Here is a 26,931-nt window from a genome sequence, read left to right on the forward strand (position 1 = left end):
CAGGGGCTGGAAGTGGAACAGTTGAGACTTGAACTGGCACTCCTCTGCTGGGCCATACCATCAGCCCCATTTGCTTAAATTCTTGAATGTTTCCTTTAGGGAGAGGCTGTTGAGGGCAAACTCAGTTCTGTGTGTGTCTGAAATGTCTTCACTTACTGCATAAGCTTGAGAAAGCTTTGCTAGGTCTAGAGTTCTGTTAGTCACTTTCTCAGTGCATCAACAATGTTCCTGCCTTTTGGCTTCCATTCTTATTATAGAGAAGTGAGCTCTCAGCCTAGTTGTAATTCCTTTGAGGCTAATCTGTCTTTCCCTTGCTGCTGTTGAGATTTTTCTCTTGTCTTTGGCTATGCAATGCATCTGTGATGTTGTCCAGGTGTGGTTGCTTTTCATTGTTTCCTCTGGGGAATCTAGAAACTGCAAACTGGATCCTTTACAAGTTCTGGCATTGAATTTTCTTTCCACTTAACAACCAGTCTATTGTACTGTTGCTACTTTGTAGATAGAGCTCAGCTCTTTGTTTACTAATTATCTTTTCAGTTGTATTTAATGGAATGTTAAATCTGTCCATTAAGTTTTCCTTTCAACTGTTTTATTTTTCATTTCTAAAAATTCTGTTTGATTCTTTTTTATATTAGTTTGGTCAGATTTTGGAGTCTTTTTGTATTTCTTTTTTTCTTTTTTCTTTTTTTTTTTTAAACTTTTATTTAATGAATATAAATTTCCAAAGTATAGCTTATGGGTTACAATGGCTTCTCCCCTCCCACAACCTCCCTCCCGCCCGCAGCCCTCCCCCCTCCCGCTCCCTTTCCCCTTCCATTCATGTAAAGATTCATTTTCAATTCTCTTTGTATACAGAAGATCAATTTAGTATATATTAGGTAAAGATTTCAACATTTTGCCCATATAGCAATATCAAGTGAAAAAACTACCATTGGATTACTAATTATAGCATTAAATAGCAATGTACAGCACATTAAAGACAGAGATCCTACATAATTTTTTTTTTCAAAATAATTAATTTTCTATGCCATTTCCATTTTAACACCAGGTTGTTTTTTTTTTTTTTCATTTCCAATTCTCTTTATATACAGAAGATCACTTCAGTATATAATTAGCAAAGACCTCATCAGAGGGAGACAGAAAGGTCTTCCTTTTTGCCGTTGGTTCACCCTCCAATGGCCGCCGCGGTAGGCGCGCTGCGGCCGGCGCACCGCGCTGATCCGATGGCAGGAGCCAGGTGCTTCTCCTGGTCTCCCATGGGGTGCAGGGCCCAAGCACTTGGGCCATCCTCCACTGCACTCCCTGGCCACAGCAGAGAGCTGGCCTGGAAGAGGGGCAACCGGGACAGGATCGGTGCCCCGACCGGGACTAGAACCTGGTGTGCCGGCGCCGCAAGGCGGAGGATTAGCCTACTGAGCCATGGCGCCGGCCATTGTATTTCTGATATATTCAATCCTTTCCTATTTCTTTAAAAATACTGCAATGCATACTTTTTATTCTGTTCAAATATCTGAATTTTTTGTGGATCTGATTCTACTGTATAATAATTTGCATTAAGGGACCCTATTTCCCCATGTGTCTTATAACTTTTTTTAAAAGATTTATTTATTTATTTGAAAGGCAGAGTTACAGAGAGGCAGAGGCAGAGAGAAAAAGAGAGAGAGCGAGAGCGAGAGAGAGAGAAAGGTCTTCCATCTGCTGGTGTACTCCCTAAATGGGCTGACCCGAAGCCAGGAGCCAGGAACTTCTTCTGGGTCTCCCATGTGGGTGCAAGGACCCAAGCACTTGGGTCATCTTCTACTGCTTTCCCAGGCCATAGCAGAGAGCTGGACTGGAAGTGGAGCAGCTTGCTGGCATTGAAGGCAATGGCTTTACCCACTACGCCACAGTGCCGGCCTCTCATGACTTTTGAATGACAGTACATACTCCTTAAAAATTAGTAGCAATTTTTTTGTTTTTAAAGGTTTTTAAAAATTTATTTATTTGAAAATAGAGTTATAGAGAGAGAGGTAGAGACAGAGAATTTTGAAAAAAGATTTATTTATTTATTGAAAGTCAGAGTTACACAGAGAGAGATAGACACACACACACACACACAGAGCTCTTCCATCTGCTGGTTCACTCTTCAAACATCTGCTATGGCTGGGGCTGGACCAGGCAGAAGTCAGGAGTCAGGAACTTCCTCCAGGTCTCCTATATGGGTGCAGTGGTCCAAGTACTTGGGCCATCCTCCGTTGCTTTCCCAGGCCATTAGCAGGGAGCTGGATTGGAAGTTGAGCAGACTCAAAACAGGCATTCTGACAGGGCATGTGGGCATTCCATGTGTTTTCTTAACCACTGCGCCAAATGCCCTCCTAGAATAATTTCTTTATATGGCTGCCAACTCTTCATCTAAGCCTTGGAACAAAATGGACAGACGCATGATAAATAGAAGGTCTGATCTAGGATGCTACCAGATTTGTCTTATTTCTAAATTAGATCGGAATCAGACAATGCTGGTTTCATGTAACATACCATTATAATAGGGGATGCTAAATGAATGTATTGAAATGCCATAGAGATTGCGTTATAAATCTTTTCAGCCTCCAGGACACATTAAAATACACAACTAAATTTCAATTTACAGCACAAGGGAAAATGCAGGTGCGGGCATCAGAAGACACTCAAGTCTTATTATAGAGCTAAAGCTCTCTTAATTGATCTATCATTTATAGACAAATTATAAAGTACACTGGTTCAAAAATCATTAGAATTTCTTTCCATGGCCGGCCCCTGAGGTTGGGATGATAGAGGATGAGTAAAACATCAACGAGGACTAAACATTCCCAAAACAGATCCTTAACTGCCAAAGAAATAATAACCACACAGGGCCGCTGTCTTCTGAGGTCAGTGCTTCCCAGCGCTGGCTCCTAGGACGCCCTGGATTCCCGACATGCCCCTCGCTCAATCCAGAGTCTGATGAAAGAGAAGCCAGGGAGAACAAGGGGCAAACGCCGGGATAAGGTAGGAAAGACAAAAAAAAAAAAAACAACCAGCAACACCCTTGAGAGTGTTTTTGCTACACTCCAAAATGTCATCTGATGTTTTGGCAGCTTGATGGAGCCTGAGTTAGAATTGCATTTGTTTGGTTTCAGATTTCATTAAGTCTCTTAAAATAGCAATGCCTCTGGGACTCATAGATCCTGAGCAGGGAACAACAGCTCAGTGACACCGACCACAGGCAGTGGTGAGACTGTCGCAAACTGGAACACACACCCTGCTCACAGGGGAGGTTGGCCAGTTATTCATGTGCAGGAACGTGGATGTTCTTGTGATTTGTTTTCCCCAGAAGTCATAACTCAGCTTTTTTTTTTTTAATGAGAAATATCAAGGTTTGTAAAGTGTTAGCAACTAATTCCACATTTTAATAAACCCACCAAGAAGGCCCAGCAAAGCGCATCCATGGGTGGGATGCTTCCACGACTGACCTTCGTGTTGGACTGCACTGTTCACTACACACCCTGCTGTGAAGGAGTTGATCACAACTTTGCTGGAACAGATTTCAGGCAGAGCAGAGACAGGGACAGCAGAAATGCAGGGACCTCGCACAGAGCTGCGAGTGGACAGAGAGCAGGACAAGAAGGGTGAGGGGAGAGGACAGCAGTGAAAATTTCCCAGTTCTGAGGGCTCTGGGCCATGGGCCAGAGGGCCCAGTGGGATCGGTGCCTTTCCAATGAGTGAAAATGAAAGAACAAGTCAAACCTTATTATTTCAGGATGATGTTAATTCTGAATGTCAACTTTTGCATCATTCTTTCCATTTGGAATTTATAGGGGACTGTTACAAATATTTTCAGAAGGAATGTGCAATATCCCTGAAACAGACAAGTCCCTAACACTTGTTTACACAAAACAAACGACAGCTACTTTTAGGCAATTCTTTTCTAGTCACCACTGAACAGATCTCTGAAGACCTCCAGTTGGCAGCATTCCTTGGTCTTGTTTTTACAGTATCGTTAAAAATATTTGATTACGCCAGTGCTGTGGTGTAGCAGGTAAAGCTGCCGCCTACAGTGCCAGCATCCCATATGGGCACCAGTTCTAGTCCTGGCTGCTCAACTTCCGATGCAGCTCTCTGCTATGGCCTGGGAAAGCAGTAGAAGATGGCCCAACTCCTTGGGCCCCTGAACCTATGTGGGAGACCCAGAGGAAGCTCCTGGCTCCTGGCTTCGGATGGGTGCAGTTCTGGCTGTTGCGGCCAACTGGAGAGTGAACCAGCAGATGGGAGACCTGTCTCTCTGCCTCTCCTTCTCTCTGTGTGTAACTCTTTCAAATAAGTAAACAAATAATTCTTTAAAAATAAATAAATAAATAAAAATATTTGATAACGTGGTTTTCACTTGGTTGGGTGGGCTTTTCACTCTTCTCTGATGGAGGATCTCATTGTGTTGCATTGAACTTGTTCATGGCCTTCAGGTGGGCAGCACAGAGAAGCCTCTCCCTCTCCCCTCCCCTCTCTCCCTCTCCCCTCCCCTCTCTCCCTCTCTTTTTCCCTCTCCCCTCCCCCTCCATTCTCTCCCCCTCCCCGTCTCTCCCTCCCCCTATCTCTCCCTTGTCTCCCTCTTCCCCTGTCTCCCCCTCCCCCTCTCCCCCTCCCCGTCTCCCTCTCCTTCTGTCCCCCTCCCCCTCTCCGCTCCCTCACCCTCTCCCTCCATGGGTTGGTAAATGTTTCCCCTGCATACAAATGAACTTATTGCAGTACTTCCTCTTCTCTCCCTCCAGGACAGTCTTTTCTGCCTCGGGAAAGGGGACATATGTCCACCACAATGATGGAGACCTGCCTGATGTGCACAAGAAGCTGCCGTCCAGTGCTGGAGAGGACAGAGCCATGTTGCTGGGGTTTGCTATGATGGGCTTCTCAGTCCTCATGTTCTTCTTGCTTGGAATTACCATCCTAAAGCCTTTCATGCTTAGGTAAGAAACGTGATCCAGAGTTTCCAATTCAGATCAGTCTTAGGCCCAAGGGTAAAGGAGTGGGGGCTGGTGTGTGGCACAGCAGGTTAAGTCCCACTTGCGATACTGGCATCCTATATGGGTGCCAGTTCGAGTCCCCGCTGCTCCATTTCCCATCCAGCTCCCTGATGATGGCCTGGGAGAAGTAGTGGAAGATGACTCAAGTGCTTGAGCCCCTGCATGCATGTGGAAGACCCAGATCAATCTCCTGGATTCTGGCATTGCCACCATCTGGGGGGTGAACCAGTAGATGAAAGCGCTCTCTCTCTCTCTCTAATTCTTTCAAGTGAATCTTTTTTTTTTTTTTTTTTTAAAGAGTAAAGGAGGGGAGAATGGCTTTTGTTTCTCTGGTCCTTTTTTTTTTTTTTTTTTTTTTAAAGATTTATTTATTTATTTGGAAGTCAGAGTTACACAGAGAGAGGAGAGGCAGAGAGAAAGAGAGAGGTCTTCCATCCACTGGTTCACTTCCCAAATGGCCGCAAGGGCTGGAGCTGCGCCAATCCAAAGCCAGGAGTCAGGAGCCAGGAGCTTCTTCTGGGTCTCCCACATGGATGCAGGGGCCCAAGGACTTGGGCCATCCGCCACTGCTTTCCTAGGCCATAGCAGAGAGCTGGATCAGAAATGGAGCAGCTGGGACTCGAATTGGCACCCATATGGGATGCTGGCACTGCAGGCAGCGGCTTTACCTGCTATGCCACAGCACCAGCCCCTCTCTGGTCTTAACCCTTGTGACAGCAGATCAGGACAGGGAAAAACCAATGACCTGTTCCTCTCTCAGCGCTGGGGGAAGCTGGATATGGAGGGAAGTGGTAAAAAAATGGAAGGTATTTGCACCCCTCACCCATCTCTTAATCCACAAATATTTCAACATATGATAACTCAGACATTAGATACTCATATAGTTCATAAGCTCATCCTTTCAAATGTCAATTTCCAGGTGAATGTTTGGCACAGTAAAGACATCTGTTGGGATGCCTGCATCCCATATTTAAGTGTCTGGGTTCAAGTCTCAGCCATGCTTCTGATTCCAGTTTCCTGCTAATGGAAACCCTGGGAGCAGGTGATAGCTCAGGTAGTTGTGTCTCTACCACACACATGGGAGACCTCTGGGCTCCTGGCATTTGCCAGACCTAGCCCTGGTTTCAGGCATCTGGCAGTGAACCAGAAGATGGAAGCTCGCTCTTTCTCTCTCTCTGGCTCTTCGAAAAACAAACAAAATTTGAAGTATAAAATGCTGGTTTCCTGGTTTACCAGAAAAAAACAAAGTACTCTTTGTGAGTGCAGGAAAAAAATTTTTTTAAGATTTATTTATTTATTTGAGAGGCAGAGTTATAGACAGGGAGAGGGAGGGAGAGAGAGGGTTTGCTGGTTCACTTCCTAAATGGCCTCAACAGCTGGAGCTGCGCTGATCCAAAGCCAGGCACCAGGAGCTTCTTCCAGGTCTCCCACATAGGTGCAGGGGCCTAAACACTTGGACCATCCTCTACTGTTTCCCAGGCCATAAGCAGATAGCTGGATCAGAAGAGAAGCAACCGGGACACAAACTGGCTCCCATGTGGGTATTCACTTAATTGATTTAACCAAATAATTTCCAGAAAAACTAAGTAGACTTTAAATATGAGCAACAATTTTTGTGCCATCTTGCACAAGGTGTCCTCCAAATTTCTCCCAGGGAGCTACATTGCAGCACAGCAGGTTAGACTATTGCCTGCAACACTGGAATCCCGTATGAGTGCTGGTTTGAGTCACAACTGCTCCACTTCCAATCCAGTTTCCTGCTAATGCACCTAAGAAAGCAGCAGAGGATGGTTCAAGTGCTTGAGCCCTTGCCACTCACGTGGGAGATCCAGATGGAGTTCCAGGCTCTTGGCTTTGGACTGGGCCTGACCCAACCCCAGCTATTGCAGCCATTGGGGGAGCGAACCAGAGGATGGAAGATCTCTTTCTCTCTTTCCTCCTCTGTCTGTAACTCTGCTTTCAAATAAATAAATAAATAAATAACATAAATCTTTTAAAAAAATCTCCCACATACATCATTTTACAAAGTAAGCTGGGAACTAGTATTGTGGCACCACCTGTAAGGCCAGCACCTCATTTGGGTGCTAATTCGTGTTCCACCTGCTCCACTTAATGATCCATCTCTCTGCTAACGGCTTGGGAGAAGCAGCAGAAGATGGCCCAAGTGTTTTTGGTTCCTGTCACTCATGTGGGAGAACCAAAAGAAGCTCCTGGCTTTAACCTCGCCTGGCCCTAGCTATTGTGGCCATCTGGGTAGCGAACCAGTGGATGAAAGATCTTTCTTTTTCACTCTCTCCCTGTAACTCTTTCAAAATAAATAAATCTTTTTTTGAAGATTTATTTATTTGAAAGTCAGAGTTACACAGAGAGAGGAGAGGCAGAGAGAGAGAGAGAGAGAGAGAGAGAGAGTCTTCCATCCACTGGTTCACTCCCCAATTGGCTGCAACAGCTGGAGCTGCACTGATCCAAAGCCAGGAGCTTCTTCCGGGTCTCACATGCAGGTGCAGAGGCCTAAGGACTTGGGCCATCTTGCACTGCTTTCCCAGGCCATAGCAGAGAGCTGGGTTGGAAGTGGAGTAGCTGGGACTTGAACTGGCACCCATATGGGATGCCTGCACTGCAGGCGGCGGCCTCACCCGCTATACCACAGCTGTGGCCCCTCTAAATACATCTTAGTTCCACCTGAAAGGCCGGAATGCTTCACTATATTGTAGTTTTCTAAAATCTTCAAGAAATATTAATATCCTACTTAGGTCAGCACTTGGTCAGGAGGATTTAGGGAGCTTAATTTTTTTTTTTTTTAAGTTTTGAGAGAGAGGAGAGAGAGAGAATCTTCTTCTATTCACTGGTTCACTTTCCAAATGCCCACAACAGCTATGGCTGGGCCAGGCCAAAGCCAGGAGTCTAGAATTCCATCCAGGTCTCTCACATGGGTGTCAAGGGCTCAACTACTTGGGCTACCAACTGCTGCCTCCCAGGTACATTAGCAGGAAGGAGGAATGAAAGCAGGAGAGCTGGGACTCCAACCAGGCACTCAGATATGGCATGTGGGCAACCCAAGAGCAGCTTAACCTGTTGTGTCACATGCCCACACCATAGATCTTTAATTTTAAGAAATAAACAGGCAACTTTAAAATATTACTTCAGGATGCCGTTTAAATAAATATACAAATTAATTTGGTGGAAAAGCAAGCCAGTGCTATGAAAAACTGTATCTTTCATTTTTGTATTTTCAGTTGTCCAGTATTTTTTCTTAGGCCACATTCAATGATTTTTGTGCCGTAGGCCTTGTAGTCATGGTACATCTCAAGTGTGTTATATTACGGGGCTGGCACTGTGGTGTAATGGGTTAAGTTGCCACCTGCAGAGCTGGCATCCCATATGGGCGCCAGTTGGAGTCCCGGCTGCTCCACTTCTGATCCAGCTCTCTGCTATGGCCTGGGAAAGTGCAGAAGATGGCCCAAGTCCTTGGGCCCCTGCACCCGTGTGGGAGACCCAGAAGATCTTGGCTCCTGGCTTCGGATTGGTACAGCTCCTGCCATTGCAACCAGCTGTGGAGTGAACTAGCAGATGGCAGACCCCCCTGCCTGCCACACCTCTCCTCATTCTGTGTAACTCTTTCAAATGAATAAGTAAATCTTTAAAGAAAAAAAAAGTGTGTTATATTACTAAAGAAAGTTAGTTCCAGATATTTATGAATCTATTTATAGTTTTAGATATTAAGGAAAATACAGTATGAACATAGCTGGATAATCCTTTTCAAACAATTTGCCTGCAGAATTTGGTAATCTAACTTCTAAGGCTCTAGGAAACAAACACAAAGACCCACCAAGATCAGGGTGTTGGTGAGCAAAAGCTGGTCTCAACATGCAATCAAAGCATTTCCTCTCTCTCATTTACTTTATCCTGGCCCTGTTCTCTGATTACTGGGTACATATTTGTCCTTTCTCCTCACTACCACCACCACAAGGTGTTCGTGAGAGGGATTTTGCCTTCCACCTCTCTCGCATCTAGGACATCCTGCATATGTAGTGCTTGTGCGAATTCTCAAGGAACCTTTTCCAAGTAATAGTTAATTCAGTGCAAGTCTTATAGAGCATCTCATGTGAGACATTGTGCTTAACTTGGAGGAACATAAAGACGAGCAGGCTGTAGCTCCTGGCCTCCACAGCCTGACAGCAAAACCACGGATTTTCCAAGACACACTCCTGTTTTACATTTGCCTGCTTAGAAGTAGAATGGGCCCACGGACCTGCACCTTGCTACTAGAACTTCTGGAGGCCATGCTAAAAGACCTGTAGTTAGAGTCTCCAAGGCACATTTTCATCAGGACAAGCCAGTGGGTGTATTTTGAGATGATGAAGCATGAATTTCTAAGTGAGCATGGCTTTTGGTGGTTATAGTATTTAGAGTTCTTCAAATAACTGCATCTGAAATAGTATTAAACAGATTCTTGGATCTCAACTCAGACCTCCTGTGCTAGGATCTCTCAGATTGAAACCCTGGAATCCACATTTTAACACATCCTAACAAATTTATTTGAGTGATTCTTTTTTTTTTTTAAGATTTATTTATTTATTTGAAAGTCAGAATTACACAGAGAGCAGAGAGAGAGAAAGAGAGAGAAAGAGAGAGAGAGAGGTAGGTCTTCTATCCAGTGGTTCACTTCCATTTGGCTGCAATGGCTGGAGCTGTGCTGATCCTAAGCCAGGAGCCAGGAGCTTCTTCTGGGTTTCCCATGTGGGTGCAGGGGCCCAAGGACTTGGGCCATCTTCTGCTGCTTTCCCAGGCCATAGCAGAGAGCTGGATTGGAAGTGGAGTAGCCAATTCATATGGGATTGCTGGCGCTTCAGGCCAGGGCGTTAACCACTGCACCACAGTGCTGGCCCCTTGGGTGATTCTTAAGTTTGACAGCCATTATAGGGTTTGTACAGTGAGAAATACACCAGTAGGAGCAGAATTGAGATGAATTTTGGTAATGTACTGGTGTTAGCCCTGTCTCTATCACCTCCATGCTCTCTGAGCATTTTGTGCTCTTAATGGTCCTATATTACGTTGAATAGACAGCTGCCCTGGGATGCCACAATAGATACGTAAACTGCATTTCTAGTAGGTGGAGAAATTTTTTGTTTTTTAAATTGAAGCACTCAGAGAGAAGAGTCGAACTGCACTACCATCCGCACACACATCATGGATGACTGGCTGGACTGTGTTTTCACCTGTGGTGTGGACTGCAGAGGTCAGGGCAAGTACCCCTGTCTTCAGGTATTTGTGAACCTCACCCACTCAGGTCAGAAAGCTCTCCTACATTATAATGAAGAGGCTGCCCAGATAAATTCCGAGGTAATGTCAAGTTCATGAAATTAAAGAGCTCTTAGTATAGCAACCCTTCCATGCCAGACTGTCCCAAGCAGGATGACGAACCCAGTGCCGATCCTAGCAGGCAAATTTGTTTCCTTCTAGTGAATAATTTTACAGTGGTTAAGTGAGGATAAATGAAACTAAAAGTATTGTTGGAGGAGAAATTCAGCATGTAGAAAGGAGAGGAATTATTCTGATTTCATAAGCTGCCATCTGAAACTTACAGTTTGAGCCAATGAGGAAGTTGTGGGCAGTCCTTCTCAAGACTTCACTGCCCACTGGGTCAAACATGTGAAAACATACTTGGTCTACCTTAAATCAAGCAAGAGATCTTCTTTAACCAAACTTCAAAATTATAATTTTAGTAAGTTACATAACTAGTTTATATGACTTATTAAAGTTTATATTTACACCTAACTATAAGTTGAATTGTGTTAGATTAGTTGGCCTGTTACTCTTTGGAGTCCCCCCCCCCCCCCTTTTTTTTTTGACAGGCAGAGTTACACAGTGAGAGAGAAAAAGGTCTTCCTTTTTCCGTTGTTTCAGCCCACAATGGCTGCTACGGCCCGTGCACTGCACTGATCCGAAGGCAGGAGCCAGGTGCTTCTCCTGGTCTCCCATGCGGGTGCAGAGCCCAAGGACTTGGGCCATCCTCCTCTGCACTCCCGGGCCATAGCAGAGAACTGGCCTGGAAGAGGGGCAACCGGGACAGAATCCAGCGCCCCGACGGGAACTAGAACCCGGGGTGCCGGTGCCGCAGGCGAAGGATTAGCCTAGTGAGCCGCGGCGCTGGCCAACTCTTTGGAGTCCTTAATCAAGCACTAATTTCAATCTGAGTATTCCTGTTTTCTAGTTTAGATGCAATAATTTTTAAGATCCCAAAACATTCTTGTAGGTCCTTAGCATAGCACAAGTGCCTAATGGGTATGGTGATAAACCTCAAGGTTTCTTTTTTTTTGAAAAAATGATCAGCTGACAGAGCTTCTTTCTTCTCCACTGGTTCTACCTCCCAGGACCCAGAGCCCAAGGGGGGACTCCCTCTCTGTGGGCCGAGGGCAAAAGTCTCAAGGTGCTATTCATTAGTAAGAGATTTTCCTATAGACAGGTGTTGTTTGTTGAATGAACAAATGGATTCAGTGGGTTACTGTTCAGGAAAAGACATGGGGGCAGACGACACAGTATGAGGTTGGTCTCCTGCAGTATCATATAATTTTTTTTTTCTTTTTTTGACAGGCAGAGTGGATAGTGAGAGAGAGAGACAGAGAGAAAGGTCTTCCTTTTTGCCGTTGGTTCACCCTCCAGTGGCCGCTGCGGCCGGCGCACCGCGCTGATCCGAAGGCAGGAGCCAGGTGCTTCTCCTGGTCTCCCATGGGGTGCAGGGCCTAAGGACCTGGGCCATCCTCCACTGCCTTCCCGGGCCACAGCAGAGAGCTGGCCTGGAAGAGGGGCAACTGGGATAGAATCCGGTGCCCCAACTGGGACTAGAACCATCCATTTCGCTGTGTCCTCCTGCCAACCATTTCCCAGAGGCTATGTACTTTTTTTTTTTTAATCATCTTTTAAGATTGAAACTAATAGCTTCAGCAGTTTCAGAATTAAAACTGTCAGGCGCTTGGTGTTGGTGACAGTGTCCTTACCTTTACTCTCCTCCATATTCCTAGTGCTTTTACACGCCCAAGTGCCACCGGGATGGGAATGATTTGCTCAACAGTGCTCGGGACATAAAGGAATTCTTCGATCACAAAAACGGGACCCCCTTTCTGTGCTTCTACAGCCCAGACAGCCAATCTGAAGACGTCGTTCTCACTAAAAAGTATGACCAAATGGTTATCTTCCACTGTTTATTTTGGCCTTCACTGACTCTGGTAGGTGGTGTCCTGATCATTGGCATGGTGAGATTAACACAGCACTTGTCCCTACTGTGTGAAAAAATACAGCCCTGCAGTCAGAGATGAGGTAGGTGGCAAAGCACTCCTTACAGAGCAACACCAACTCAAACTGTGGAGTTCAGGGAGAAGCAGTGGAAGGAGTAGAGAAATTTTAAGATGGTGGCCAAATTAAAGTACTGGCCTTCACATAGACACCTGCAGTTTCTGTGGTTGAAGGCCTAATTATTCCTGCTTGCAAACTAACCACATAGTTGGGTAATCGTATTTTCATGTGGGAAAAAATTTTGAAATGCCTCATTATGTATTGTTTATTCTATATATACATACAAATTCACCACGTTTTCTACTTCAAATCTGTTTCCACAATGAGCCAAGGAAGCATTTCTTGTTCCCTTGTGGCAAAATGAGTTCAAGGGAGTTATTCTGCTCTACTTTGAACTTGTAAATATGGAAATACTGAAGGCATCTAGTCTATTGAGCACTGAACTTTCTGCCTCACTCTATACAGTATAGCTCACATGACAATATTTCTCATACAAAATCTGTCATGAGCACTACATTCACTACAGAGGATGAAACTTTGGCAGAAAATTGTAAAAATGTAGACTTTAACATATTTATTATAGTTTGTTCATCACCATTCATGATGAAGAAAGCTGCTGCCTAGAAGATTCACTAAGTTTAGAGTTATTTATACTTAACCTTGCCATGTGCCATGTAATTTGTCTTTCAGCAACGTTTTTCCAGTTAATTATGCTTTTCATAAGCTCATGTTATCCCTTGTGTACGTCCTGTTGGGAGTGGGAGAAAAGGCTGGCAATGTGTGGTGCAGTAGGGAGAAGCTGTACTGGATTTCAACATTCACCTCAGATAATTCACACTGGAGAGAAGTCCTGAGAAGAGAGCCAACAGTTGCCTGTACTTTAATCAATCATGGTTATTAAATGATGGTGGTATAAGGCACTCCCAACAAATGCTTTGCAGATTAAGCTGAGTTTGTTCTGATTTTCCCATGTGCCTCCAAGTATCTATAAAATTTTACTAAAAAGTCTTAAATCATGGACAATCAGAAGAATGAGACTTTGGAAGCAACTTCTACATGTAGATGTAATCAAACCAAAAACTAATTCTACACAGTTTCATGCCTCATCAATTACTTTCAGGTCAGGAATTCCTAAACAATAAATAGACTAATACAGATTTATGCAGTAAAGAGCAATCTTGGTGTCTCCTGTTTTCTCCTGTGGAGTGCTGGAGAAAAACATGTGTAGGATTTATTTGTATTTGTAGGCAATAACTGTAGCTTTTTAGGTAGGTTACTCTCAGGAAAATCAGCTCAATGGTCTGAATCACTCTTATCTATATAATGGGGATAACCTCTTCTTTCATGAGGTTCTTTTAAGGAAACAACAAGGCGAGGCTGTGTGAGAAACATCTGGCTTAGTTTCTGGCATCTAGTAGAGGTGTTAAAAAATGTTCAGATAAAGAAAAAATCTTGTGCTAAGTTGCAATATTCAGTCCGCCATGGGACTTTTCAGGGAACAGCTGGTACAGAGCATAGAGCAGGAGGCTTGCAAGAGAGGATTCTGCATGCCTGCTCCCCTTTCTTGACTAAATGTAACATATATCTAAGCCCCAGCATGTGCTGTGTAAAGGCTGTGATAAATTATTTTGCATGCTGAATAATTCTCTAATAAAACATGTATGCATGCACATTTGAAATCATTCAGCAAACCACGATTTTATAGTTTTCTTAAATTAAGGACACCTCTATTCTATTTCTTAGTACATTTTTCACTTAACAATATACAATTACTGGATTTTTTTTCCTGTTAACAAATTCAAAACCATTATCTGAAATCTAAAGTTTAAGTTCCAAATACTGCGGTTTTCAATTCCAGTGTCCACTTGGTTCATCCCAGGAAAGAGCTCTTATACTCAGAGAAGTTGTGGCTCTTGTTTGAGCCCCATCTGCTCCACTTCCAATCCAGCTTCCTGCTAATCTGTCTGGGAAAGCAATGGAGGATGGCCCAAGTCCTTGGGCATCAGCCACCCACTTGGGAGACCTAGATGAAAGTTCTGACTCCTGGCTTCCACGTAGTCATTTGATGAAAGATCTGTTTCTCCCTCTCCAACTCTGCCTTTCAAATAAATAAGTTTTTTTTTTTTAAAGTATCTTAAGAGACAAAGAAATAAAATTTATGCAATGATTTAATTGCTTAGAATATACCTAAAAATATACACATCGATAGAATGTATATACTTTTACCTTAGAATATACCTAAAAGTATACACATTGATACATTGGTATCAATGCCCATGTGCATCACTGCTCAAAGAAAAGCCCAAACTTACCTTTTGCAAAGTTTATGATAACAGAAAAACCAGTTTACTTTTAGCCTTTTAGATTCTGGTCCATCTGCTTACACACACACACACACACACAATCTACATACATTCACAGGTGTATGTATAAACATATGTCAACTTAGAATGTAATTCTTCATGCTACACTTCTCTAATATTTATCACTTTAACTGCAGCAGAAAAATTGGCTTTTAAGACATGATGGGGGCAAACAAGTATTCTTAGTTATTATTGAAAAGAACTCAAATTCAGCTAAATTTTGATTGTTAGCAACACTGGTATGCTTTTCAAAAGAAATGTCAAAATAGAATTACCACAGTTCTTTGTTTACATAGTACACTAAGGATTGTTTGGACACAAGTCAAAGTAATTTTTTTGTTTTTTAATAAACAGCGTGATGTTACAGACTGCAAAGTTAAAGAAAAGCAGACATTGACAGTTTCTGATGAGCACAAACAGGAAGTGCAGTCACAGGCCAAACTTCTTGCTAGGAACAGCAAGACTGGGAAGAGGTCTTAAATTTAGTGATATCGTATAATTATTCTATATTCTCAATATAATAACACATGCATCTTGCTGTGTCAAATACTTTTTTGGGTCATCATTAAAAGAACATTAAAACATTTTTCTCCTAACTAGTGCATTATACCACAGGTCTTCAATTCATTGAATGAGCAAAATATAGAGAAACAGAGTTGCCACAATTAATGGGGCCAAAAAGGATGGTTTGAGTTCTTTGTTGAAGTTTCCAAAGTAAACATATGATGTGTTTTGGTCTTCTTTTGGTAGTGTTACATTCCCCAAGATATTAAAGTAATAAGTTATGTCCCAAAAGGATATATTCTTTTAGATTTTTTTTCTCCTCAATTACGTCCAAGGACTGAATTACAATGAAACCACTAACTCCACTTGAAACTTGGGTTCCATAACAAAATACATTTCTAGAAATTAGATGAAGGCCAGGTTCTTCAACGACTCTTAGGAACATAAATTAAATCTTGATAAGGGATTTTGTCACATGAAATCAATAGATAATGACCACATTTAGAAATTCATACTAGAATTGAGGAGTTTAATCTTATTAAAGATATTTTAATAGGAAACACTGAAGGTTTTCTGCCTTCTTGCTAAGGGGAAGGATTAACAAAAAGAATACCTAAAAATATACACAGTTCTTAGCACACCCACAAAATTATCGTAGTGACAGATTAAATAAGTTTGCAAACAGACTCGTTGACTTTAAGTGGCTTACAAAATTCATTTAAAAACTTTCCCTGTACTTACCAACATGAGGAATAGAAGCTAATGTTGGTAGTGAAAATCAGTTACCTAATTAACACTATATATACAATACACTAATTTTTACTTTTCCCATTACATCTTTTATATGTACTTCTGAAAAAATTAAGTCAGAAAATATCCTTATGGCTCACACTTGTCACTTTCTGCTAGTTGGCAATGCTGGAATATTAACACACCTAAAACCAAACCAAAGGAATGGTGCTGTACTAATAACAAGGAAGTACAAAACTCTTAAGTGGAATACTTGAATGAAATAAGTGTCTTTAAAGACTAACATCCCAACTTGGGAGACTCCTAATAAATTCTAAACTCGTCTGAATTTTAGAACTTTGATATTTGTTTACACCTTTTATAAAAGATGTCTCGAGTAGGACTGGTAAAGCAGTGTATATACAAATCGAAATGTGTGCAAATACACCACATCAGATGTACTAATAGTGAAGAAAAGAGAACAAAACAAATTTTAAATGCCATATTCAAGAACCTCGTACCATGAACCTCCTCACATGATAGCCTTTCCCAAATGGCTGGAGCCATGATTGAATTTTAGCCTAAATCTTTTCTTAATATCTGCTATTCCATTTAAAAGAAGGCATGCCAACTCTGTCTTTGTAGCTCTAAAATAGAGTGCTCTGCAAAATGTTGCCTGATGTATTGAATTGTGACTCATCTTTTTTTTTTTTTTTCTTATTAGTCTTCTGAGGTAGAGTTAACCATCCAATTTTATCAGGACCATAGTTATCTTGAGCTAAACCTTATAATCTTTTCAGAGAGTTAAATAACTTTTAAGAGAAAAGAAAACAGGCTTCCCAGGCCATGGCACATACGATATATTTACAATTTAATGTAATAATTAAAAATGGTTTTGCATTTGTTATTTTAAAAAACAGCCCAGCTGTATTATTCTGTCACCAAGAATTATTATCTGACGATATTGTTGATGCTGAATTTTACATTTCAACATTCACAATCCCATCCTTCATGAAGAGTTAACTGTCATGGTACTCACGTCTTCCCACAACTTTCAGCCTTCTCTTAGAGACACCCCATCTGAGCAGGATGGATATAAAGAATGGAGTTCAAATGACTCCTCCCTGTTTTGCCCCCTCCTTCATATTCCCCTTTTTTCAAAAACATCTGAAGTATGAAGGTTGTCTTTAAATAGTAGAAGCACCACAATCTATTAACACCACATATTGCCTTTAAATTGAATTATTTCAGTGATGTCTTGGACACCAAATTATTTTTTAAAGTGGACTTTGAGTATATGGGTCCAGCCCAGGTCTGAAGATTGTGCAGACACAGAAACAAAAGGAACTGAATAATATTCAGAAGAAGTTAATGTGCTAGTTTTAAAATACTACTGAAATTAAATTTATCAAAGAGTTGGCAAGGATGGGCTACTAATTAAAACATGAACTGGATGTACAAAAATCATTCAGAAAATAAATCCAATTTTATGTGCTGTGAAATTTCCAAAGTGCCTTTGAAATAGACTGCTCACGATTTTTTTCTATGAGCCAAAGCACTGAGTTTTAGGTGGAAAAAAGAATACAGATGGATTGTGTTTTACCTATGTGAAAGTCACCAATCCATTTAAGGTAAAATCCAAGGGGGTATATACAGTCTAATCAAGTCATCATTTTCCTGATGAATAAGAACTACGCTTTACACAAAATACTTGATCAGCAGCTGTTTTCATCAAAAAACCAATACTCATAGTTTCACAGTTGAAAAAAATTACACATTAAAATATTTTACAATTCATTATATATTCACCAGGTTCCCATTTCCTAATGGGCTTGTAATATAAAGCATAATAGAAGGGAAAACCTCAAAGTTGATTACTTTGACACTAAATTTTACAGAGGACACTAAGAACCACAGAAAGCTTAGGTTCTATCATAAAATAGCAACCAAATTCCATTCTTTAAAAAAATCCAATTAGAAACATCTTTTTTTTTTTTTAAAAAAAAAACAAATTCCACAATAAAATTAACAGATTTCAAATTAACAGCAGTCTAAAAATTTTCAAAATAAATGTTTTTGTATAGCTGAGAATATGGTAAAAAGTTTAAAGCATGATTTTCAAACAGTTGATTATTTCTTGCTACAATATATTTATTTTTTCTCCAAAATAATTATTGAAGGAAATAGTTTTGAGTGACCCAATGAAATTGTAGAGCCAAAAGTCAGTCACACTATATTCAGTGACAAGGAGGGTTGGCTATAGGAACTGATCAATCCATGTGAACTGATCTCGGATACTGAAGTACCTGGAAGTGGCTATGTTGTCGCTGACTTGAAACAGATCCTAGGCACCCCGTGTAGCATTCAATTCGATTCTTGTTTTTTCTGCCTTTCTGAGCATTACCTGTCCTTTCTTTCTTTACTTAATCTGTATTCTTTATAGAATTTGTCTATACTTAATCATATAGAATTAATTTGGTTGTAATAACTCTTGAAAATAAATATAAATGATGAAATAAATTATGTGGCTTGTGTGTTTTAATGGTGGAGAGGACCTAGGGGAAGATGGGTGGGCAAATATCTAGACTGATGATGTTAAAAAAATGCAAAAACTGTATGAATTCTGTTAGGGGAGGCTCAAAGTTTTGGCACTCGGGTAAAACAAAGTTCTCTGTTAAATCTTCAGTTTCTACCCCTAAAGTCTCAGATTTATACTATTCACTGAGTTTTCCTGTAATCTATCCCTGATATAGAAAACACTGGGATATTAGTATGCATTGGCGGTTTATATCTAAATAATACAAGATGTTGACTGTGAAGTTTTAATAAGTTATGAACTCTGTATCTGCAAAATAATCTATTTGGTTTCCTCATTAAAACAGTTTAAATTCTGCTTAACTATTCCAAGACAGTTTACAGAAGTTACCCTAATTTTCAAATTCACCTTTTTGTTGGCAATATTATATACATGCTTTAGTGAAGTACCTAAATCTTCAATAATTATGCCCTTTAAGGGTTCTAAAATAGCCAGATATTAAGAATATTTGTATTAGAGTCCCTTGTTCACTATCCAAGACTTCTACTATAGGTATCTGATTTCATAAATGAGTACTTTAAAAGTGATGATGTTGTACTAGAGTATACAGTGTGCACTCTTTAAAAGTTGTTTTCCAATAATATCTAGAAAACTGTCAGTAAATTATTGCACTTTTTTTTTTTTTTTTTTGGAGTGGCACCTGGGCATTTGCTAAAGCTATTTCCTAGGACATTAACCATTCATTTCAAATACTGAGTAAAATATCAGATTCTAGAGTGATGACTAGCATTAACTCCTACATCTTGGTTAATGCTTTTCAACATATTTAAGAATGTGTCCTGTGCTTAAATGGGATTTAATAAGGACAGAGAGTAAGCTCTGGCCACTTGATAATAGGATATGATCTTACAATGGTTTAATGTCCTACTTCTATTATTCAGATATGAATACATAGCTTAAAAAGGTAAAAGGTTCATGGTTTCTATTCCCCCATATTATAAAGTATTATTCATCAGCATACCTCAATAGAGGGGTTTCAGCATTCAGAAAGATAGTCTAAATGGTGTTAATTTTGTGAATGATTGAGCCATTCTCAACCATAAAGGAGGATGGAAGATCAGGGATTCATGTGAATATAAAAGCGAAGAAAAGGAAGAAGGATGAAGTTTAATCTTCTTTCCTTAAGTAGTTATACGCTGGTTAATGGTGTAAATTGGATAGTGCCTGAGCCTCACCTATAGACCAAGAGAAAAGCTAACCATGCTGCCACCAACAATAAAAAATTTGGGGTGCAAAACAATGCATGACTATGGGACAGATTATGTAAATAAAGAATATATATTAATGATAGTTTCTATAATATAAATAGCCTTTAATAAAAAAAATAATCTTTTTAATAACATTAATACTTCTATTTTCTGGAAAACATGCATGAAAAATGTGTTCAGTTCAATTGCAAAAGGAGAAAAAAAATCAACTTAAGGTGAATACTGTACAATCCTGGAATGAGAACTACTCCTGCTCATTCTGTTTCTATGATGATTATTTCACTTTGTGGGAGCCCAGAATTTCCCTAGGTATTAAGAATACTGTCAAAAAGAAACAAAAAGCAAAAAACCCAAAACCAAAAACACCACCTTATTACAGGTCTCATTTGTGACTGCTTCCAAAATTGTGCAGATAAGACCCCCAAATCATCAAAAGGTTTGATTTATTAAAAAGAAAAAGTCTCTGGAGAAATCTCAAGAGTCCCTTCCACCCCAAGCATTTTTCTTCATTAAACAAGGAGTCAAAAAACCCACTTCAAACTATAAATTGAACAGCAATGGAAAAATAAGAAATTGTCATCCTTTTCCATTCTATGTAATTCAACATAAACTCCAGTTGACTCAGTCCTAATGCAATAACAGCCTTATAGTTGTGTCCACATGTCGAAACACAGAGCATTTGCAAGACAAACAGAACATCATTCTTTTTCCTTCTCCATCATTTATATATATTTTGGGAATTTTTGTTTTGTTTTGTTTTTAAAAAAAGATACAAACAATCTTCAAAGTTTACCTTTTTGGACTTAAGGCATAACATGAAATTGCGCATTATTCTAAAGCTTAATTTTGAAATGAACTAGTTTAGTGCTATCAAACCCTGTTTGCGTTTACATTATTTTAAATTATATAGTATTTTATTTCTGTTCTTGCTGTAAATTCTAATGCTGTTCATGGATTGTGCAATTCCTATGCAATCAGTCTTTGCCTGCTGACAGTTATTAACAGTGCGGTGTAGAATCCAGATATTGAGCTCTCAGTTTTTTAGTTATCATTTCAGTTCAATGCATGCTGCTTAATTGTGTGGAAGATCCAATCCATTTTTGTTGTCCAGCCACCATGATGTGCATCGTTCATTTGTTTCATGAAATATTCCAAAGCCTCCTGCTCAGTTTTATCTAAGGCTAGGGTCTTTCGAATATATGCAATGTCATCAAAAGATTGCAGTTCTGGCATTCCAGAGCCAAGCATCATTGAGAAAAGATTTATGAAGAGATTGGCATGCTGCCGGATAGCTAGATAAGCCTTGTAACACATCTCTTGAAACCTATAAGTAGTAAGAACAGTTTGGTCAGTGTGAAGCCATTACCTCCAGGGTCTCTGCTCACATGCTACACAATTAGAGAGGCCTTTTAATATGAAAGTATAAAAAACACATTCCTTTCCCTGCTGTCTCCACCAACACTTTTCTATTCCCTTTCCCCAACTAGAATGTGAACTCTATGAGATAAGGACTTAATTATTTATGTGTTGTCATCAGCACCTAGAACAACAGCTGGCACATCAGAAGTTGAGTAATTATTTATTAAACAAATGTACTGGTCCATAATAGAGCTTTTAGGCTTAGGGCCAGGACTCAGTTATAGATAAGAAATAATTTTATAAAAGGCTTTAAAAAGTGCATTAAGGACTAAGACAAACTAATAAACTATCATCAGGTGGTAAGAAAAATTATGAAAAAAAAATCACAGCATTTATAGTTCACTGACTTCTTTACATTGTATGACTGAAAATTGTTTCCAGGCAATAGCCACTGTTTGTCAATACAGAGAAGGTATAATCCAATTATTCACATAGCAGTAAGTAAAAATTTTTAATGTGTTATGAAATTCAGGGATATTTTCTTTTTAGGTCTTAATTAGCTCACCAGATTAAACTGATTTCCCTTTCCATTTTAATTCTCAGTATCATACAAAATAGATAAACACAAAAATATTAAAACATTGTTTTTACAAAAGTCATTTTGCTAAACAACATGTTTTATTCTAAATTGCTTCAAAAACATCAACTGCTTCTGTTACAGTAGAAGAATTCTTTATTTTGTGCTTTTGATTTCTTCAGCTTACCTCTCAAATTCTCTTGTTTTTGTGCATTCTTGGGCTCCTTTACTAATCACTATTAAGAAATCCTGTGTCAGAACAAATGGTACACGTTCTCGTTTATAACCAAATTTTTTCTTCTTGTGGTCCAAAAAGTGTCCAAAATCTATATGAAACAGCTTTCAAAAATAAGAAATTATGTTATGGTTTCTGTATGCCGCTATCCAATATCTTAATAAATGCAGTTTAAGAGCACTAATTATAAAGAGAGAAAGCCATTACTTGTCCATCATCTTTCACCATGATGTTACTGTTGTGCCGATCTCCAATTCCCAAGATGAAAGTTGCAACACAATAGCCAGCACATGAACGGGTGAACAGGTCAATGGCTGCATCATATCTACAAAGAAATAACTTACGAGTAGTGTGGAAATATAGAGATACAGGCTACATTAAAAAATTTGGTTAAGGTTGCTACTGAAACAATTAAATAATCACTGACATTACAGAAGAAAGTAACTAAGTCCAGTGATCTAAGGAATTTTCAAGGGTTCCTAAGAAAATTTCCAGATGTTTCTGACCAAAGAATAGTGATTATAGTGAAAAATAAATCATTAAAATTAATTTTTCTAATCATTGACATAATGAATTAGAAATGAAATTCAAATGTGCAATGTTAATTTAAAAAACGAGCTAATAATAAGAACATATTTTAGATACCCAAGTTAAAAGTCTAGGATTTTATCAAAGTAAGAGCAATTTTGGTCATTTGAACATAATAACCTCATATATTTCAAAGTCTGAGGCATATTTTTTTCCAAATAAGTATGATTAACTATTTTCTGTGGCATATACAACCATTAAGATATATATATAAACATATATAACCACTAACAGATTCATCTAACAAAAAACTTAGACTGATCTAGAAAGAACGATAAAACTCACATTTCTCCTTTGTTCTTGTCTTTGAGCCACTGATGCAGTGTATGGCTATTGAACTGCAGTGCACCTTTCAGGCCACCTTTGCACTGAATCTGCATGATAGTGTGAGAATTTCTCACCACCTCAATAAGTCCCACACAGTCACCAATTGACAGACAACCATAAGGTAACATTCTATAAAAGGGGAAACACAAAATTATATGATGGAATTTAAAAAGAAATATTTAAATAAACTAAAACATAACTATTCTATTTGAAACTCTGTCATGCATGCATGATCTTTATTGTCCTACTAATTTTAATCTTTTAAAATTTCTTTATATTAATTATTTATTTGAAAGGCAAGAGGGAGGGAGGGGACCTCTTCTATCTGCTGGTTCACCCTGCAAGTGCCTGCAATAGCTGGGGCTGGGACAGGCTGTAGCCAGGACCCAGGAACTTCATCCATGTCTCCTTTGTGGGTGGCAGGGGGACCCAAGTACTTGAATCATCACTTGCTGCCTCCCAGGGTGTGCATTAGCAGGAAACTGGAATTGAAAATAGAGCTGAGACTCAAACACAGGCACTCTGATGTGAGATGCAGGTGTTCCTTCATGCAGTGTCAAATGCCTGTTCCTAATTTTCTTTTTTGTAGTGTGATATATTTCTTTTTCTTTTCTTTTTTTATTTTTATTTTTGACAGGCAGAGTTAGACAGTGAGAGAGACAGAAAGAAAGGTCTTCCTTTGCCGTTGGTTCACCCCCCAAATGGCCACTTTGGCTGGGGCGCTGCTCCGATCTAAAGCCAGGAGCCAGGTACTTCCTCCTGGTCTCCCATGCAGGTGCAGGGCCCAAGGACTTGGGCCATCCTCCACTGCACTCCCGGGCCACAGCAGAGAGCTGGACCGGAAGAGGAGCAACTGGGACAGAATCTGTTGCCCCAACCGGGACTAGAACCCAGGGTGCCGGCATCGCAGGTGGAGGATTAGCCAAGTGAGCTGCGGCTCTGGCCGGTGTGACATATTTCTAAAAAATCCTGAAAATTATCTACCACATTTGTTGTAACTTTCAATTGAGACAGCACTTAACCATTCATCAGAAGAGAAAAGAAAATTATTATGGCTACTAAAATATAAACATAACTTTAAAAATATGGGTGAATTTAAAGATGGTTAACTAATATCTAAACAAAAGTTTAGAGTAGGGGCCAGCACTGTGGCGTAGTGGGTAAAGCCACCACCCTGCAGTGCTGGCGTCCCATATGGGCTGCTCCACTTCTGATCCAGCTCTCTGCTCTGACCTGGGCAAGCAGTGGAAGATAGCCAAAGTCCTTGGGCCCCTGCATCCAAGTGGGAGACCCAGAAGAAGCTCCTGGCTTCGGATAGGCCCAGCTCTGGCCATTGTGGCCACTTGGGGAGTGAACCAGCAGATGCAAGATCTCTCTCTCTGTCTCTCTCTTTCTCTCTAACTCTGCCTTTCAAATAAAATAAATAAATCTTTAAAAAGAAGCCTAGGGTTGAAGTTCTTCAATTTTTGGTCTCAGGACTCCTCTACATTTGTAAAAATTACTGAAGATCCAAAAGAGGTTTTATATGGATTACATCTATTGATATTAGAAATCAAAAAGAAGATAAAAATTAAAAAGTCAAAACAAATTATGTGTTAATATAAACAACAGCTTGTACCAAAAAAGTATTTAAAAACGGCCGGCGCCGTGGCTCAACAGGCTAATCCTCCGCCTTGTGGCACCAGCACACCGGGTTCTAGTCCCAGTTGGGGCATCGGATTCTCTCCCAGTTGCCCCTCTTCCAGGCCAGCTCTCTGCTATGGCCTGGGAAGGCAGTGGAGGATGGCCGAAGTCCTTTGCCCTGCACCTGCATGGGAGACCAGGAGAAGCACCTGGCTCCTGGCTTTGGATCAGCGTGATGCGTCGGCTGCAGCGGCCATTGGAGGGTGAACCAACGGCAAAAAGGAAGACCTTTCTCTCTGTCTCTCTCTCTCACTATCCACTCTGCCTGTCAAAAAAAAAAAAAAAAAAAGTATTTAAAAACACGTAGAGTGAAGAGTGACAGTTCTTTCAAATTTTTAAATGTATGGTTTTACAGTATTTCTCTAGGTTTTCTTACATACCTCTATAACTAATCGCATGTGTTGTTTTAATTGATATATATCAAGAAAATGTACCCTCACATAGACATGTAATTAGAAAAAGGAGGAATATTGTCATAATAGCCTTCTCAGATAACTATCAAGTATTTCCTTGACAGTATGCCAATCTGACAAGAGATAGTTTTTCAAATTGCAATATGGAATCTGAAACTATATCAATAAGCTTTTTACAATGCTACATTAAAATTAAATTGTCTGTCTTTCCTCTGAATGGATCTTTCACCCATATATGACTTTATCATATCTTGCAGTGGTTTTTTGGAAGACACAGTTTACTGATTTATACAGATCTCCCAAATGTTGGCACTTTTATATCACATTTTAAATCACAATTGTTAATACTGTCACCAATCTTATCAGAAAGTTTGGGGACACTACTAAGTTCAGTGGTGGATACAAGTGTTTCCAAAATTTTAATTTTTGATTGAAAGTTCAAAAGTTATTGTTGGCAGCAAATACTGTCACAGTTGTTTTCTTTGAAGAGATAGGCACATACTGTTCATTAAAAAAAAAAAAAAAAATGCCTGCCAAATACCCATTTCTGAAAAACTGTAGCTTGCCTATTATTATTATTGTTATTTTAGGTAAAAATGATGTTCCAGGAAAAAAAAAAACTACAAGTTCAGCTCACAGCTCAATCCCACAAGCCTTTTCCTTGGTAACAACCATATTTCGGGATGTGGCAGAGTGCTTTTAGAGTACTTCCTATTTCATTACATATTAAAGGGGGGTGGGTGGGGAAGGAATATTAAGTAGGACAGGCAGTCAAAGGTAGAGATATGTGGATTTAAAGAGATAATGAGAAAAAAGCACCTAACATTCAAATTGGCACATAAACACTTTGTTTGGTTTTCCTTGCTGTGTTGTTCTCATAAGCTATTGTTCATTCTTTCCACCTTATCTTTACTTACTAAATTCCAAAAATATTCTTACTAATAGTCACTTACTTTCATTTTCTCCGTTACTTCCTTATAGTTTAGCTTCTGTGTCTACCATTCCATTAAATACACTCGTACTAAAGCTAGCCTGAGTCTTGAAATCCAAGGGCCGTTTTCATAGTCCTTATTCTCATATACCTCTTGAAATACTGACACTACAAACTGTCGATCTCTCTTCTCTTTTGGGTTCTGTGAATCACTTACTCTGGTCTTCCTACTTCCTTGCCATTCCTCTTATAGATGCTTTCCTTCTATCTGCCCTGGTAAATACAAAAACTTCTTAAGGTTGTTACTCTTGTTCATTTTTTCTTACCTTATGTTTTCATCTGATTGCAACTGAGCATGCTCATAGTTAAGAGTCAGAGTCCAATAAGTCTTGTTGTATAAAAGGTATAAATAAACCTGAATTTGAGTTCTACTTTTGTCAAGTATAAATAAAAATATGGCTATGATTTTTCTTAATTATATTTTACTTAAGTACTTAAACTTTAAACCAGAAAATCTTCTAAGACTGAAAAACCCTTGGTATTTCCAATGATTTTACTTAAATTAACCTTAGATGGTTTGCGTAAGTTTACAATTAAATATTGTAGCTACCAGGGTTACACAGCTGATTCCTTTACTCTTTCTAGTTCTGCATCTTTTACATTCTGTTCCTCTGGGAGTGGCATTAGTAGTGGTATGGGGCTGGGCTTATGAAACAAAAAAATTACCCCAAAAAGAAAAACTTGATTTGTGTAACATCAGTTGTCCCTGGAAAGCAACAGAGGTTAAGAAATGAGTCAGGAATTAAGAATTTGAAGTTAGGAACTTTAATTATGTGCCTTAGCAGGTAATTTGAAATACTCATCTCCTTTGCAACAAAAGGGTACTATTGCCCTTGTTACATTTTTATATCTAGCTATTATTTATCAGTAAGAAGCATACAAATAAATCCTGATCTATATTACCTGTGATTTCTACTTTACCTACCCTATTGCTGCAGCTGGACTTGACTCTTATGCTTACCTACAGAGAAAAATACTTTTAGAGAAGGTGGCTTTTGCTGGAATGACTGGATTTGCAAAAAGACAAATTGGAAGAAGGAAAAATTAACAGAAGTA

The 26,931-nt window shown here is 39.7% G+C and overlaps 2 protein-coding genes across 7 annotated transcripts in view; one reads left to right on the forward strand and one right to left on the reverse strand.

Annotated features, from left to right (window-relative positions):
• Positions 1-15,217, forward strand: part of KCNMB3 (potassium calcium-activated channel subfamily M regulatory beta subunit 3) — a 28,594-nt gene extending 13,377 nt beyond the window's left edge. Inside the window, exons 2-4 of one of the 3 annotated variants that reach the window (XM_062211564.1) lie at positions 4,761-4,952; positions 10,154-10,352; positions 15,020-15,217. In XM_062211564.1, coding sequence (XP_062067548.1) covers positions 4,761-4,952; positions 10,154-10,352; positions 15,020-15,145 — 517 coding nt within the window. In that variant the 3' untranslated portion in view covers positions 15,146-15,217. Of the gene's footprint in view, positions 1-4,760; positions 4,953-10,153; positions 10,353-12,031; positions 12,398-15,019 lie in introns of those variants that run through there. The other 2 variants (XM_062211555.1, XR_009867987.1) reach the window with 2 other exon arrangements.
• Positions 14,994-26,931, reverse strand: part of PIK3CA (phosphatidylinositol-4,5-bisphosphate 3-kinase catalytic subunit alpha) — a 101,380-nt gene continuing 89,442 nt past the window's right edge. For all 4 annotated transcript variants that reach the window (XM_062211544.1, XM_062211529.1, XM_062211521.1 and 1 more), the window contains 4 exons: positions 22,747-22,917; positions 22,081-22,198; positions 21,826-21,977; positions 14,994-21,026 (listed from right to left, as the gene is read on the reverse strand). In XM_062211544.1, the coding sequence (XP_062067528.1) occupies positions 20,756-21,026; positions 21,826-21,977; positions 22,081-22,198; positions 22,747-22,917 (712 nt within the window). In that variant the 3' untranslated portion in view covers positions 14,994-20,755. The remainder of the gene's footprint in view (positions 21,027-21,825; positions 21,978-22,080; positions 22,199-22,746; positions 22,918-26,931) is intronic.

Source organism: Lepus europaeus, chromosome 2 (assembly GCF_033115175.1).
Source record: "Lepus europaeus isolate LE1 chromosome 2, mLepTim1.pri, whole genome shotgun sequence".
Classification (NCBI taxonomy): Eukaryota; Metazoa; Chordata; class Mammalia; order Lagomorpha; family Leporidae; genus Lepus; species Lepus europaeus.